The following is a 17072-nucleotide window of genomic DNA, read 5'->3' on the forward strand; positions in this document are numbered from 1 at the left end:
ACTTTCTGACTGGAGCCCTTACACCCTGAGGGACTTAGTGTTCAGCCTTTATGGGGGTTTTAAAACTTGTTGAGACACATGCTAGACCTCTTAAAATCTATTAGACTTCATTTTATTCACACACTTGGTCTCTGCTGCGAGGTGTGAAAAGGAAATATTTCAAATATAGGTACATGCAGAGTCTTGAACACATTTTCAGTTCTCACCGTGTGTGGGAGGATCAAAGTTGGCTATTAAGCAGGGGAATTGAGCTGCAAACATTCCACAGGGCACCATATTGGACACACACTGTAGTGACTACCACCTGCCTCTCTGTGGTTAACCACAGCCACTCTGTTTCCAGTAGGCCAGCTACTGTCCATGTTTGCAATGCTCTCTGCAAACTCAGGGGCATGAAAGCTATAGGATAGATTTGAAGAACAACTATTATAGTTGGAACTGGAGACTTGAGATTGTACAGAAAGAGCTTTGTCTTCTGCCCTGCTGAGTTCTGAAGTTGTAAAGTAATCACCAGGTTAAGAATGATGTACATGTACTTTATAACAAAGGTAAAGGTAGACTGGAAATGAAGATAGGAAACATGAGCATATGAGCCTCCCTTTCTGCCTTCAGAGTGGCAGCAGCACCCTGTGATAACCTAATGTACTGTGCTGTGGTGAGAACATGCGGAATGAAAATGTTGGCTACCCATGGACTTCATTGCAAAGATATGTTTTGATGAGGTCAATGTCTACTGTATTTATTAGCAATTTCCACTACCTTTATGTGTGTGTGTTGCGTGTAAATTTTTTTTCGGAAAAACATGCTCTGTAAACGTTTTGAAAACCTATTTTCACCGAAATGATGACCCTCCAAAATGTCCCTAAAGCACAGTGCAGAGTCATAAACATACATATATTTATCATTATTTAAAAAAAACACAATTCCCACAAGCAACCAAGAAGCACAGCTTTGCCAATTCTGGAATGTTCTTTTGGAAATGTGAAGTTTAAGTCAGGGACAAGCTCGGCTCGATGGCCTAAAGTCTGCCTTGGAGTGAGAGGGGTCAGTGGAGGATTCACCAGGGGACATTCAGCCCTGCTTCTCAGAGCTTTCTGCTTCTTGTCCTCACTGAAGCCCAGGCCTGTGTCTTACCCACAATTCTTCCCACCCTGTTCCAAATTACGTGTTTCTAGCCACTGATTGATTTTTTTTTTTAATGCTTTAATACTTTGTCATCTACATTTTCAACAAGTCACCCCAAACATCTTACACAGGAATGTGTTGTTTTGTTGTGCTATTGAGTCAGCTCTGATGCATAGCAACCTTATGTATAACAGAAAATCCATTTGCAAGAGGGGGGTGGGGCAGGGAGGAAGGAGGGAGGGGAAGCAAGGATCCACAGAGAGAAGAATACAAAACCTTAATGATTTTTTTTCCTTTACCTCCCATTTACCTATTCTCTCCCTCCCACTCAGCCAAAATTGGTACATGAATATATAGCAGGATCCTGGACTTTCTACAGCTTACTTTTTCCTTAGGTTAGGAAAAAACAAACCAAACAAAACATATTTATAACAGCAAGAAAAATGAACAAAATTAAAAAGAGCTATCAGATATTTTTACATATCTGTATGTGTGCATGTGTAAAAATGTATAAATATACATAGATAAGAATAAATAATGAAATGTACCCCCAATGAATTGATTTACAGAGAATTTTGAAAATACTCATAGTTTTCTCAGGGAATCTTCTCTTGTTCCAAAGACTGAAATATTCTTTTCAAAGCACCCATAGCCCACACTTCTCATGAGTTAAGATCCTTTGAAAATGAAAGCTGAATGCTAACCTCAAGAAACACTTTATCCATCAAGTAACTGGTGATTAAAAGAAAAATGTCCCTGGTGTATATTTTTGAGGTTCATGCTGTTTTTAATTCTTAGTGGCAGTTCAAGCCATTTGGACAGAAGATTCTCTGGCTGGCGATTCAGGGTCTGCACTCGTCTGGGATTCTTTGCAAAGGTCTTCAGCTCTGCTTCCCCCGAAGTATTTGAAGAGAAAAAGAGGACAAGATTGTCTCCTTCCTGAAGGAATGGAACACACCGCCCAGTTGACTGCCAAGGACCCTGTTGCACAAAGCAAACCAGCAAAGCCTTAAAATATACCCAAGCACAAGCCCTCTGGATTTCTTGTATCACGGAAGGGAAGGATTAGGTAGGACAGTCAACTTGCGAGTCAATCCATTGAGATCTTCCTGAGAAAAGTGTTCCGGAGAAAGTTCTAGAGGTATAGGAAACAAGAGAATCAACCTAGATCTCAGGGACATCATCCAACCTCTGGGAGCCTCTTTTGTCACTACTAGTAAATAACCACTCAGTGGCATCCAGTCCGTTCAGACTCATAGCGACCCTAGGACAGGTAGACCTGCCCCTGTGGGTTTCCTAGACTGTGACTCTTTATGGGATTCAAAGCCACTGACTGCAGTTAGCAGCCCAGCGTATAACCACTACACCACCAGGGCTTCTTCACTGCTGAAAGTAGCATGGCCTGCCAACAGAACAAACAGACCTGTTGTGGAAGAAGTACAACCAGAGTGCTCCTTAAAGGCAAGGGTGGCAAGACTTTGTTTCACGTACTTTGGACATGTTGTCAGGAGAGACCAGGCTCTGAAGAAGGGCATCATGCTTGGAAAATTCAAGGGGCAGCAGAAAAGAAGAAGGCCCTCAGCAAGCGGGATTGACACAGTGGCTGCCACAATGGGTTCAAACAGAAGAACCACTGTGAGGACGGCGCAGGACCAGCAGGAGTTCCTTCTGTTGTAGATAGGGTCGCTGTGGACTGGAATTGCCTTGATGCATCTAGCAACTAAATGAAAGCAGTTGATCAAAAAGTATAGCGTCTGGGGTCTTAAAGGCTTGAAGGTAATCAAGCGGCCATCAAGCTCAGAAGCAACAAAGCCCACATGGAAAAAGCACACCAGCCTATGCAACCACGAGGTGTCGAAGGGATCAGGTGTAAGGCATCATCAGAACAAAAAATCTTACCATAGTGAATGATGGGGGGAGTGTGGAGTGGAGATCCAAAGCCCATTAGTAGGCCACTGGAGATCCCCTTGCAGAGGGGTCTCGGGGAGGAGATGAGCCAGTCAGGGTGCGATGTGATGTAACAATGATGAGAAATACAACCTTCCTCTAGTTCCTAAAGGTTTCCTCCCCGCTCCCACTACCATGACTCGAATTCTATCTTGCAAGACTGGCTAGACCAGAGGAGGTACACTGGTACAGATAGGAACTGAAAATACAGGGAATCCAGGATGGATGAGCCCTATAGGACCAGTGGTGTGAGTGGCAAAACAGGGAGGGTAAAGGGAGAATGGGTAGGAGGGAGGGAACCGATTACATGGAACTGTGTGTGACCTCCTCCCTGGGGGACAGACAACGGAAAAGTGGATGAAGGGAGACGTTGGACAGGGCAAGATATGACAAAATACCAATTTATAAACTATCAAGGGCTCATGTGGGAGGGGGGAGCGGGGAGGGAGGGGAAAAATGAGGACCTAATGTCGGGGGTTTAAATGGAGAGAAAATGTTTTGAGAAATGATGTACAAATACGCTTTACACAATTGATGTGTGTATGGATTGGGATAACAGTTGTATGAGCCCCTAATAAAATGTTTTAAATAAATAAATAAATAAATAAATGAAAGCAGTTGAATTAAAAGCAGAAGTCCTTTGATTCACAAAATGAGTACTACAAAAAGTAACACCTCCACGTGAAGACGGTGGATAGGCGATGAAGGGTGATCAAATGGACTTTGTCTTGAGACTGTGTGAGGCGTGCATGGTCTCATGCATGCCTCCTAATAGGCCTCTGGGGAGAGAATTACCATCGTGCTTTCATGATGGATGGAGCAACTGGAGGCGACATACTTTACCTGGGGTTCTATAGAAACTTCTCTTTGGATCTACTGTTCTGGCAATTTGGGACCTCCTCGTCTAGGCTCTGGCTTTGCTGCTTGCCTTGTTCCTTTTCATTAGCCTTTCCATCCACTGTCCACTTAGCATTGACAAGAGAGAGGAAAGGACGGCCACCTGCAGACCAAGTCCTAAAATATTGGAAATCCTGAGCAGGTCTGAAAAGAAGCCTCTCTTCAATAGAGGTGCACCCCTGCCCAAGCAAAAAGACCATGTTGGGCACAAGAAGGGAGAAAAGGTTCCAAAGTTGATGGTGCCTATGATTGCACAACCTTTCTTGATATGATTGCACGATTGCATAGTATGCTATGTTAATTATAGCTCAATACATTTTTTAAAACGGTGGACATTTGACCCAGACCAGCAATAGCACAGGAAAAACAAACAAGCGAACAAAAAACCCCAACTATCACTGCTACCACCACCAGCCCCGAAACCCCGACTATCACTACTACCAGCACCACTAATGCTTCTTATTTTTTTATTGTTATTCTTTTAGTAATACTATAAGATGGCCTAGCAAAGTAAATGCCTCCAGTAACTTTTAGAATTAGGATGCTGTGTGCACGGAACCTTTCTGTGAGGTTTCGATTAGGTCACAGGATGTTTAACGCACGCGCGCGCGCGCACACACACACAACTATTCAAGGCTTAAAGGGAATTCAACCCATTGTCTGCTTTCATAAGGTCTTATTGGAACATAACCACACTCATCTACATTTATCTATGATCTATAGCTCCTTTCACACGACAAGGACAGATTTAAATAGTCCATTTAAATTGACTGTGGTAGGAATATTTACACCATAGAAATGGGTAAAGTGCTATAAATCAGCACTTTACACCACACACACACACACACACACACACACACACACACACACACATACACGGAAGCCAGCTGTTACACATTTGCCAGCATACAGCCATCCCCCGTGCTCTCTGATTTCGACCTCCAGTATTCCAGATGACAGTCACATTAGTCTCTGTCTAGCCTTCTCATTTGATCTTTGAACTCTATGCCTCATACAGTTAGTTCCACAATAGCCGCCTGTAGAGAGGGGCAGAGCCCGGGCTGACCACGGGTAGACATTGCTCTGTGTTGTGATATATTACACCTAGCGAGGGGGTGTTTCAGCCATTTTATAATTTACCTTTGAATGTGGAAATAGATTTGAGGATATCTTGGAAACCTGAAAAGAGTATAGGATTTTCTTTTCTTTTTAAATAAAAAAAAAATCTGTTTTCATTGTTTATAATTTCACATGTGATTCTCCACTTGAATAATTTTCTAGTGAAATGAGGGTTGCTAAGAGTACTAAATATGTGATGGGTTTGTGAGAAGCAAATTTTTATAGTAAGATTTAGTTACGCAAGCTAAATTTATTAAGGTCCTATCAAGTTGGTTCCATCTCACAGTGACCCTGCATCCAACCGAAAGAAACACCGTGAGGTCTGCAGCCTCCTTATAGCAGTTGCTATGTTTAAAAACACTTTTACAGCAATATTTTGTTGATGGTCTTCCGACTTTCCACAGACCCTCTTTGATGTTCTTCTCCATGGACCGAGCTCTCCTAACAACAAGGCCAAACTATGCGAGATGAAGTCCCTCCCCCTCCTTCTATGATGCCTTCTGTCTGCTCTTCCAAGTCTGATTTATTTGTTCTTTTGGAAGTTCATGATGTAGTCAATATTCTTTGCCAATAACATAATTCAAATGGTAGTAAACATAAATGAATTGTTAACCATTCATGGTACTAGACATCATAATAAAATTCTTACAACATCCTTCTAAGTACCATAACCACTGTCCTCTGTGACTCTCTGTAGCAGCATAAACCAGAGTCATGGTGGCTGCAGGTGTCAAATCTGCCAATAGCTGGATCTCACCTGACGATACACTGGCTGTATCTCGAGCAATGCTTGAGGTATTGAGAGGCCAGTGTTAGGCTCCGCGCTACGGGGACCTTGCCTGGAGTCTACTTCATAGCATCCTTCTCCTGGATGCGCTAGTGGCATAGTGGGCTAAGCAGTGGGCTGCTGACTACAAGGATGGCAGTTCAAATAGTGCTGGCGACTAATTATAGTCTTGGAAACCCTAAGGAACAAGTTCTCCCCTTACGCTGTAGGGCAGCTATGAGTCAGAATCAATTTGATGGCCGTGAGCTTTAAGTAGTGTTGGTGTAGCCTTCAATGGAGAAATAATTTATTTCCAGTGCTCCACTGCAATTCATAATACATTTCTCTCTATTTGCAATTTCACAAACAAAGGTTAATTTTCCAGATTAATACAGAAAGGCAGTAACTTAATAAGAGTCAAGCTATTTCCTGTAACATTGTTCATGTGTGAAAACGAGTGCACAGTTCTGACTTGGAATCCCTCCCAGAGTACCTTCTTCCTGTGCCGTCACTTTACAGGACACCCCCAAAACAGAAGTGGATCACCTGTGGTTGTATAGCTTTGCTAACGGGAGAGGGGGCTGCAACCCTGGGCAGCCCTCTGTGGATGGTGAGAGAATTGTTCTAAACGCCGTAATAATAGAGGATGAATTAAGGGGGAACCATGTACATTGCAAGGAGCCCCTGTTTGGGGCAATTGAGTTTACTGGCTATTTGAAGGTTAGATAATTAGGAGCTTACTCTGTTTTTATTAAATAAAATCCTACTGCCATCAAGTCAATGTCTTCTCCTGATGAACCCTGTGTCCTATATTCTCTGTCTAGGAGCAGAAAGCTTCATCTTTCTCCTGTGGAGAGGCTGGTGGGTTTGAACCGCTGTCCTTGTGGTTAGTGATTACTCAACAGTGCCAACAGGGACCCCTAAATCCATGCACGTGTTGATTAAAGTAGTGCCTAGCCTGTCTTGAGCGCTACTCAAGGGATGCTATCCAAGACTAGCAGCTAGCTGCAAGCTCTTGTTACTAGACATTGAGAATAGCAACAAGGAGAGTAATTTTATAATAATTTGAATCTAATATCAGAAGATGAAAGTTGATATCTCACTCATTTCATTTTTCTAGTAATTAGTTACATTCATTTTTATTACATCTTACTAACATTTGTTTAGCGAGATGGGAAAAGCTTAAAGCTTGTCCTTTTAAAGCCTGACATTACCTCCTTGATTTAGTTTCATACTCCGAGTCTTCACTTCGAGCATGACAGTCTGCAAAACCAAGTAAGGATGCAAAAAGCATGACAATTTTTGTTTTCTTTAAAGCAGAAAGCTGAGAAATTTCATCTCAGCCGCATGGCCTTGGTTCACAGTGGAAGCTGGGGTTCAGGAGCTCTCTGTGTGTGTGATGCTAGTGGAGTGTGGGAGTGCTCCTTGAGGATGGCTTTCTGAGACTGGCCTTTCTCTTCCTCCCAAACCTTGTCCCCTGGGGCCCTGGGCTGCTTCCTGGAGCTGTCAGTGGTGCAGCCTGCTCTCACCCTCTGGACTTTGACCTCCAGATGCAAGACAGGAGGACATCGGAGTTGCATTCAGGTGAACTCGTCTTCAGTGAGTTCAGGTGATCAGAACACAAAGGCTAGCATTTGTTAGAATAATATTTTCCGGCTGCAGAAAATAATATTTTCTAGAGGCAAGGAAGCACAAAAATGGCTTAGGGAAACTGAGAGCAAAGGTAATGGGGGAGGGACAGTAGAAGAACAAAACATTAGTATCAACTTTACAACTACAGAAGAGGGCAATAAGCCCTTCCTTCCAGGGCTATTTGTGGATTGAGTCAGTACAAGTGAAATGCACGGCCTGCACACAGTAGGTCTAGGTATTATTGGTCTCCTGCCCCTCTACAGGCACACTGCCTGCTATCGTAATCAGGAAGCCCGGTTCTCGCTTGCTTTTGCCTGTTGGCTCATCTGTGTCACACACGCAATGTGTGTCTGATGATTTCATCCAGCTGCAGTGGTTCTTCCTCGTCTCCTCTTAGAGGGTGGGCGCTAAGCCAAGGGCACTTCATCTGGCGTCCATGGACCCCCGGCTCCACTTCTACAGTTGGGCTCTAGAGGATCTCTCCTAGCTTAGAGCTTTCATATTTTATTTCTGTCCTCTTAGTGTCTGTTTTATCAAATTGTTGTTCAAACATGTTTTAAATGTTTAAGCAGGGTTTCTTTTTCTTTCTAAAAACAACGTCAAATACTCATCTTTCCTCTGCAGTTTTGGATTGTCGGTTGGGACCTGGGGTGGTGCATTTCTGACACACTCCCAGGTGATGATGCCCTGACTGCCAGTCAAATGGCCACAGTTGCAGTAGGAAGGCCAGAAAGGAGAGGTCACCAGTTTTCAGAACGTGCTTCACCTGGCCAGGCAGCTGCACCAAACCTGCCATTTCCGTTCTGTCGGGTGCGTGGCCTTTGGAAGCAGCTACTCTCCTCTAGATTCCTCATCATCGTTCCCATGCCACAGATACGTGATCTCCCAGTCTCTTGACCTTCCAGTGTACACCACCCAAGATAACCGCGGCAGAGGTGTCAGCGATTGCGTCCGCCTTAGGGCCCGCCTTCTTTCTGATGGGAAGGCAGACCAGCTCCAAATCTCTATCAGGAAGCCTGCCTTTTTAGCACTCTTCCAGAGCCAGTGGTTTTAGCAGGAAAATAAAGGTGAGGGCTAAAGCGATGAGGTTGGGGTGGAGAAGGGCAGCCCAGAGGAAGAGGGGAGAGGAGAAAGGGAAGCCAGAGAAGGCAATGAGGGCAGGGCTGCACCTCCCAGGTGAGCATGCCCTCTGCTCACAGCGCTCTCCTGGGGGGCGACGGAGAGAAAGGAGAACTCAGAGGAATTTCAGGAAGAAAGGAAGGGGTCTGGGCTTTCTGCCCAGTTCGCTCTCATCTCTGTTGCTCTATCGGTCCAGTACAAGAGTGCACCCTGCACGGTCTCTTCCAAGCAGGAAATGACAGGAACAGCGGGCACTGGCTGATCAGTCTGGTTGCATGGAGGCTCCCACAAACGGTGCAGGGGCGGGGAGGCGGGGCAGGAAGGCACCAGGAGACCCTTGACAAGTGAATGGCTAGGCCTTCCAGTGGGAAGGAAGGGAAGGCAAGCATTTTCCTGCCAAGACCAAATGAGGAAATTACATTTGTAGTTTTGATTGTCTACAGCATAGGTTCCCAAACCTGTTTTGTCTACCATCCCCTTTTCAGGGGGAAAAAAACCCCAAAAAACACTCATTGCCTTCTGCCAATGAAAAACTTTTGTTCTATACTCCATAGCCCAGGATGCAATGTAGATTTCTGCTTCTACAGCTTCCATGGATCATTCTAGCACCCACAGGGGCGTGATAATGTCCACTTTGAGAAACAATGGTCTACAATAACTGACGTTTCCTTTTGTGCTGTCCATGTAATTGAAGAACCAGGAAGTGCTATTTTAAGACTTTAAACTTCTACCTTACCCCATTATTGAGCTTCTGGAATAAAAAAAATGGACACTTGTTTATCCATGGTGACCATCTACTCCCCATGGACATGATAGACATTGCTATCGGATCACGCCCCTCTTTCCCATTTGTTGGATGGTGGATACTTCTTCCGCACTCTGGAAAGTTCCTTGTGTGTGACACAAGTATGTAATACTGTGTTATTCCTGACCTCCTCTGCTCCCTCCCTCACTCAGAGATGACATGTCCCTTCGATGAAGAAGTGTCTTAAGAGATGAAGAAGTCACTTAGTCTAATTTGTGAGTCTGGAATGAAAACTCCAGCCCTTTAAGTCACTGGGTGGTACAAATGGTTCATGCATTTGTCTGTTACCCCAAATGTTGGAAGTTCAGGTCCACCCAGTGGTATCTCCATAAAATTTACCTCTAATTGCCTTAAGAAATCTATCTCTAATAGCCTTAACAAACATAATTCTACTCTGATAGTATGAGGCTGCCATGGGTTGGAATCCAATCAACGACAACTGGTGGTGATGGTCTGCTGCCATTTCTCTTGGACAGTGATGCCTTGCATGTTGGCGTGATGCTGGACGCTGTACCACTGGTTTTATTGATACCAGTAGGGTACCTATGGTGGGCAGGTTTCAATGCAGCTTCCAGACCTGGCGATCTACTTCTGAAAAAAAATTAGCCAGTGAAGACCTTATGAATGGGAGCAGGACATTATGTGACAAAGCACTAGAAAATGAGCCCCACAGGTTGGAAGGCACTCAAAATATGGCCTGGAAAGGGTTTTCTCCTTAAAGAAGAGTTTTCCTTAATGACCTGGATGATGCAGTAAAGAACCTTCTTTCATATGCACACGTGACATGGCTCAAAATGAGAATGAATAACTGTGAACATCCATTAGTAATTATAGCATGGGATATATGAAGTATGCATCTAGGAAAATAGAAGTTATAAAAAATGAAATGGATGCATAAGATCAATACCTAGGCATTCAGCTTACTGCCATACAGTCTATTCTGACTTATAACAACCCTATACAACTGCCCATGTGGGTTTCTGAGACTTTAACTCTTTATGAGAGTAGAAAGCCTCATCTTTCTCCCGAAGAGGGGCTGGTGGCTTCAAACTTCTGACCTTGTATAAGCCACTGTGCCTCCAGGGCTTCTTATCCTAGGCATTGGCGACTGAAAGGGAGTGGCATTGGCCATTTTAAATGAGAATGTAATATGATATATTATGGCTGAATGATAAATTGAAAATAAGTGCTCTTCATTGTCTCAAAGAACACATCAAGATATGTCCTGACGGACAGTACTTTCAGTGACAATGTAACACCTACAAGAAGATGAGTTAAAATTTACACACCAACTACTAATACCAGAGATGAGTCAGTTGAAGATTTGTACAACTTCTATAGTTTAAACTTATCAAACATACAATCAAGATGCATGATAATTTACCTGAATGCAAAACTTGGAGAGAAAAATAGAACTGTATTGGAAAACATGGCCTTGGTCATAAAAATGATTCTGGAGATCACATGCTAGAAATTTTGGAAAGTAATAGCTTACAAATTGCAAACACATTTCCGCAACCGTCTAAATGGTGACTATGTACTTGATCCTCACTGGATGGGATACACAGGGATCAAATTAACCACATCTCTGGAGCGAGACTGTGGAGAAGCTCAATCTCATCCATCAGAACGAAACCAAGGGCTGACTGCAGAGCAGTTGCTCATATGAAAATGCCAGAGGAAGTTGAAAAAATAAGTCCACAAAACCCAAAGTATAGCCTTGAGTATATCCCACCTGAATTTAGAGACCACCTCAATAATAGATTTGAAACAATGAAAACAAATTACCAAACACCAAATGGGATAACATCAACAATATACATGAAGAAACCAAAATGTAACCGCAAAAACAGGAAAGAAATAAAAGGCCAAACTGGGTGTCAGAAGAGACCCTGAAACTTGAATATGGAATGGCTAAAGAGAAAATTTCTAAAGCTGAACAAAATTGAAGGGAAAAAATCAATATTGGGTTGCAGTAGTGAAGGATTCTATGGGCAAGAGTTCGTCTCATGTGTTTTGGACTTTGTTATTTCCTGGACAATGACTTCATGCTTGGTAAAGTAGAATATAAGCAAAAAGAAAGGAGCCCTGTAAGGTGGTGGATTGACACAGTGGCTGCATTGATGGGCTCAAACATAACAACTGAGGATAGCACAAGACCAGACAGTGTTTTATTCTAGATCTCTGGGGTGGCCATGAATCGGAACTGGCTCAAAGGCACTCAACAACATCAACACAGGCAAGTTATTGCTTGACACGAGAAGCAGGACAAGAAGAAGGAATATACAAAATCACTGTACTAAAAAAAATTATGTCCAGCTGTTTCTGGAGGTAGATTAAGAACTAAGGTTCTGGAGGAAGAAGGCCAAGCTGCATTGAAGGCATTAGTGAAAAGCAAGGTTCCAGGAATTGACAGAATACCAATTGTGATTTTTCAACAAGTAGATGTAATGCAAGAAGCACCCAGTCACCTAGCAAAGAAATGTGGAAGACAACTACCTAGCCAGTTGATTGGAGGAGATCCATCTGTGTACCCATTCCAAAGAGATGGTCCCAAAGGGGATCCAGCCAATTGCAGCAATCATCCAACAAGATCATTAATATCACACACAAGTAAGATTTTGCTGAGGAGAATTAAAAATTCCCAGTCCCAGTTCAAGAGAGAACTGCCAGAAATGCAAGCCGGATCCAGAAGATCTCATTGCTCCTGTCAGATGTATCTTGGCAGAAAGTATAGAAAACCAGAAAGATGTTTATCTGCGTTTCATTAACTATGCAAAGGCATTCCACTCTATGGAATGTAACAAATCACAAATAAGATTGAGGAGAATGGGAATTCCAGAACACTTAATTGTGCTTTCTGTGGAATACCTACGTACACTAAGAGGCAATTGCTTCAGCAGAACAAGAGAGCATGGGGGAGGGGGGTTAAAGTAGAGAAAGGTGTGCTTCAGGACTGTCCTTTCATCATATCTATTTAGTCTGTATGATGAGCCAATAGTCCAAGATGCTGGATTATATGAACATGAAGATAAGAGAAAGACACTTTAATAACTTGTGATACGCAGATGGCCCAGCTGTGCTTGCTGAACTAAGGAGACTTGAAGCACTTACTGATAAAGATCAAACACCACAACCCTCAGTTATGGATCCAGCATAAAGAAAACAAGAATCTTCACAACTGTATCAATAAGCAACATTATGCTACATGGAGAGAATACAAAGAAGAATTGAGGCTGTGGGATTATGGCGTTGGCAGAGCATACTGAATGTACTGTGTACTGCCTGAAGAGCGAGCACAGCTGTCTCAGAAGTATAGCCAGAGCGCTTCTTGGAAGCGAGGATGGCTCACGTACTTTGGACATGTTATTAGGAGGGATTAACCCCTGGACTGTAAAATAGAGTCTCCATGAAGAGGAAGATCTTTCATGCGATGGGCTCAAACATGGCAAAGAGTGTGAGGCTGAAACATGACTGGACACTGTTTTGTTCTGTTGGGCACAGGATCGCTCTGAATCACAACAGCCTCGACAGCACCTAATAACCGCAGCACCTTGTTCACGCAGCACGGCCCTTCTTTCAGCTCTTCACGCCATTCCCTGGCCTCCCCCTCCAACACACACCTCTTTCCTTTCTTCTCGGTTGGATATGAGCATCCAAGAGGCGAAGGAAGATGCCATAGCTTTGACTCTAGCAAAGGTCCCCACAGCATGGAACCTCTCCCTGCCCTAAGCAGTGCCTGCACGCACAGTCCATGTGCCATGGGCCAGGTAGGCCTGTTGGAGCCCTGAGCCCAGCAGTCACACATGGTCTCTTTGGCTCAGGCCACCACATAGAGAACCGTCTAGTACAGTGGTGATGAGAGCAGACTAAAATAGTATCAGGTATCGGTGTAAGTTCTGTTTTGGTCTTTGAGAACAAGTGGCTAGGTGGCTAGTGGCTAGGTCTCTTAAGGCCTCAGTTTCTTTTCATCTACAAAAATGAGAATACTCATACCTCTTCCATTGTTCCTATCCCTGAGCCCCATGTTGCAGCCACGGTGCCCATCAAAGACGATACTGCTGCAGCGCCTCCGTGTAAGGACGGCGCAGGACCGTGCACTGTTTCATTCTCTGGGACATAGATAGGGTGCCTATGGGTCCGACCCGACTAGGTGACACTCAACAACACAAACAACAATATCTGTTCCATGGTGTCCTTTGTAGGAATTAAATAAGATAACATGGGCAGTTTCTGGTACTCACACAGTGTTCAGTAGTGATATTCACTGTTATTATTAGCTGTAATATTTTGAAAGAAATTAAAAGTAAGCCCGGTTCTCCTTCTGCATGGGCCATGGCCATTTTAAGCTGTAGCTGGGGCAGGCCTATCATGCCAACAGGTCGTTCTACCACTGCCTACCTGTGGGGCCTGTGAGGCGGCCTCGAATTCTAACTTCAGGCCTGTGGATTGCTTTCTCTCTGTCCTCTTGCCATCAGTGTCGTTTTCAGAGTTGATGTGGACAGATGGAGAGTCAGATAGCTTTTCCTTCGCACCTGGATCTTGCCAATTCCCTCTCTTTCAGTGGATGTGGTTTTCAAATCAGGGCTTCTGACACCCCTTTTCCATAGAATGCTGTGAGCTTCAGAAGCCCCCTCACACGACAGGCCAAGCTGAAGGATTGAGTGGGGCTTTGGACTTAATATGTGAGATGTCTGAGAGACAGAGAGGGAGAGGGACAGGGAGAGGGAGAACAAAATCACATTTTATTAATAAAAGGAATGACTTTGGAAAAATTATGTACAGTATACAACATGTTCATACATTTCTAGGAAATGGCAGCAAATTAGTCAAATCACATTGCAGACGTAGTCAGGAAATTCTCATGTGACTTTGAGTTTCCCATAAAAGATTTTTTTTGTGGTTCGGTCAAATGTCTTATGCCCAGTGTTTACACAGCACAGAGGTGCCAGCTCATCCTCAAGTCACCTTTGAACTGAAATCTTCCACAGTGCCTTCCACAACTCTAATGCTGACTTATGAAGTGATTGTGTCTGTGTTGTAAGGTGTTGGGAATTGAGGGTAGAATCAGATTCCTGAAAAAACCCCAGCACAATCACTGCCACTGAACACCCAGGAGTATCTTCCCTCGTGGTCCATGCGCGCGTGTGTGTGTGTGTGTGTGTGTGTGTGTGTGTGTGTTTAATAGTTTCCGATGCTCTGGTATGCAAGGGAATTCCTGCTGCAGCCCCATTATAGTATGAGTATCACATATGCTACAGGTTTTGTCCATTCTGACTTTAAAAAAGATGAATCTAAAGATGCTGCTGCTGCCAAGTTATAATCAGTATAACATGTCTTTGGGGACGATAACTCATCCCCAGTATTTTCACCAAAGAGAGACATTTTAGATTATTCTTTTTAGGTCCACTCCTGAAGATTGTTGTCACATCATTTATTATATTTATGATTGTTCCATTCCTAAGCTGTGGTTGCCATGCGGAGGAGCAGATTTTCCTATATTTTGCTTATAATACTCTACACATGCGCGCACACACACACACATATTTTATTTTTTCTAACTAGGTGGCTGTACTACGATTCCAGAATCAGACCTAGAGGAAAGATCCGTTGAACAAGACACCACAGAATTGTTTACCAACCACAAGCACCTCTTTGCAGAGACGCCCGTGCCTGGTGAGTGGTGATTGGTGAGTGGCCCTCACCAATGAGGGGTCAGTTTGGTCGGTCCCTGAGAGCATTGTGCAAAGCTGCTTGTTTTACTTCTTCGCCCTTCCCTTCAGCATTGCGTCAACTGAGTTTGATCATTTGTGTATTCGTTTCATTATTAAGACCTTTCTCCTCTCTTTTTCCATCTCTTCTTTACCAGAAGTTTCATCCCTCCAGGGCATCTCAGAATAGTCCGAGTACTCTGCTGGAGAGGCGGATGCCCTTCCCAAGGCTGACCCTGTGTGGACCTCACGCCAGCCACAGCTGTAGGGCTAGCCCAGGTGCTCCCCCCAGCTCACCTTCCGGGAGATGACATTACCTAGAGATGGGAACCAGAACTTTTCATTTTGTTCCAGAAGGACTTGGAATTCCACGAGCAAGTCAGGTGAAACTTGTTGGGCCAGGGAAGGAAGTTGCTTCCTTTTGGGTAGATGAATGCGGCCATTCAGAGGCTATCGTGAAAAACCATAGTTTGGGGATAGACTTTATAATTCTAAGACCCAAATAATTATAGCCCATTTTTCACAGAATTCTTATTTAGGAATGTATCAAGCTTAATAAAGCATCTCATTGGCAATCAATATCTGGTATTTGATTTGTAGCCACAGCAGTGATTTCTCTACAATGTTACTTATCCAAAGGAGAAGACTTGAAAATGTCAACAATCCACAGTAAGACTTGAATGTGAATATTTTATAAAATGGAAGAACCTGCACAGAACTTCCATATGATTTTCTTTATTAGTCTAACCATGGGAGAAGGTAAGTTTTCCAGTGTTGTTTGCGTATGTTAAAATATTTTCAAGGAAGCTAGTGCATTAATATCCTCTTTTCAATACTCCAATGGGAGTCACCTTTTAAAAATTCAGATTTAAAGACTTCACTCTTTGTTGCAATTATAATGTAAGGATTTTATGTGCTGAACAGAAGAGCTTCTGCGAAATGGAAGTAAAAATTATAGTTGCAAGATTGACTTATTTAAACAAAAATATGTCCATGCCAATTTTGAAATGCCTCTCTCAACCAGTACAAAGGACTTTAAGTGGTTTCTCTGTATACTGATGGTGTGTCCTTTATTATTTCTGGTATCTCTGCTTAGCAGAGACAGCAGAAGATGTGGTATTCATACTGTGCAGTAGAGGAGACTGCATCCACCGTTAGGTTAATTTTGCCCAGCCTAGTGTCACACTATGGAGGCCTGGTGGCATAGAGGTTACTCATTGTAATGCAGTACACAAAGTCAGTTCAAAAATCAGCAGCTGCTCCTCTGGAGAAAGATGGGCTTTCTACTCCCGTCAAGAGTTACCCTCTCAGAAGCCCACGGGGCCCGTTTCTACTCAGTCCTATAGGGGCGCCAAGAGTTGGCCTCAACACATGGGCAGTGAGCTGAGGGTCACTATGAGTTGGAATCAACTCAATGGCAATGAGTTTAGGGTTTGTTACCTGTTATGGGGACCAGTACCAACATGTCATGGCTCCATATTTGCCTATACAACTGTGGGTCACTTAACATCTATTGGACAATATTTGACTGCACACATGTGCTTGGTGTCATAAGGTTTTCAAGGGCTTTTTGTTTATTTGTTTGTTTTTAAGAGGAAACAACTCTCCTTTTGTTTACTATTTCCCTTTAATAGCTTTAAAAACCTCAAGCCCACGTTCTTGCTGCACTAGACCATGGACAGGAATCAGGCATGTGCGGCAGAGGGACATATGACTCTGGTTTTGTCTTGCAGTCAGGCCACAGGTACCACTGGTGCTGTGGGGCCAAACGGTGGACAGGGCTGACTATGCGTGGCTCCTTCCTGACTCACTTTCTCTTGCTCTACCCCTGCCCCCAACATCTCAGTCTCCACTACTGTTGGTGTCCCTTCCTCTGGCTTCTGCCAGCAGCTGTAGCAGCAGAGTCAGCAGCAGCCAAAGCAATGATGACAACTAAAAGCGGACTCTCGTC

At 43.7% G+C, this 17072-nt stretch overlaps 1 protein-coding gene across 1 annotated transcript in view; it reads left to right on the forward strand.

Annotated features, from left to right (window-relative positions):
- BBS9 (Bardet-Biedl syndrome 9) overlaps nucleotides 1-15700 on the forward strand; it is a 578043-nt gene extending 562343 nt beyond the window's left edge. Inside the window, exons 23-24 of the mRNA XM_045288670.1 lie at nucleotides 14976-15086; nucleotides 15280-15700. Coding sequence (XP_045144605.1) covers nucleotides 14976-15086; nucleotides 15280-15311 — 143 coding nt within the window. The 3' untranslated portion in view covers nucleotides 15312-15700. The remainder of the gene's footprint in view (nucleotides 1-14975; nucleotides 15087-15279) is intronic.
- The last annotated feature ends 1372 nt before the right edge of the window (nucleotides 15701-17072 follow it).

This window comes from Echinops telfairi, unplaced genomic scaffold (genome assembly GCF_000313985.2).
Source record: "Echinops telfairi isolate 266 unplaced genomic scaffold, ASM31398v2 ScPeMD7_23;HRSCAF=83, whole genome shotgun sequence".
Classification (NCBI taxonomy): domain Eukaryota; kingdom Metazoa; phylum Chordata; class Mammalia; order Afrosoricida; family Tenrecidae; genus Echinops; species Echinops telfairi.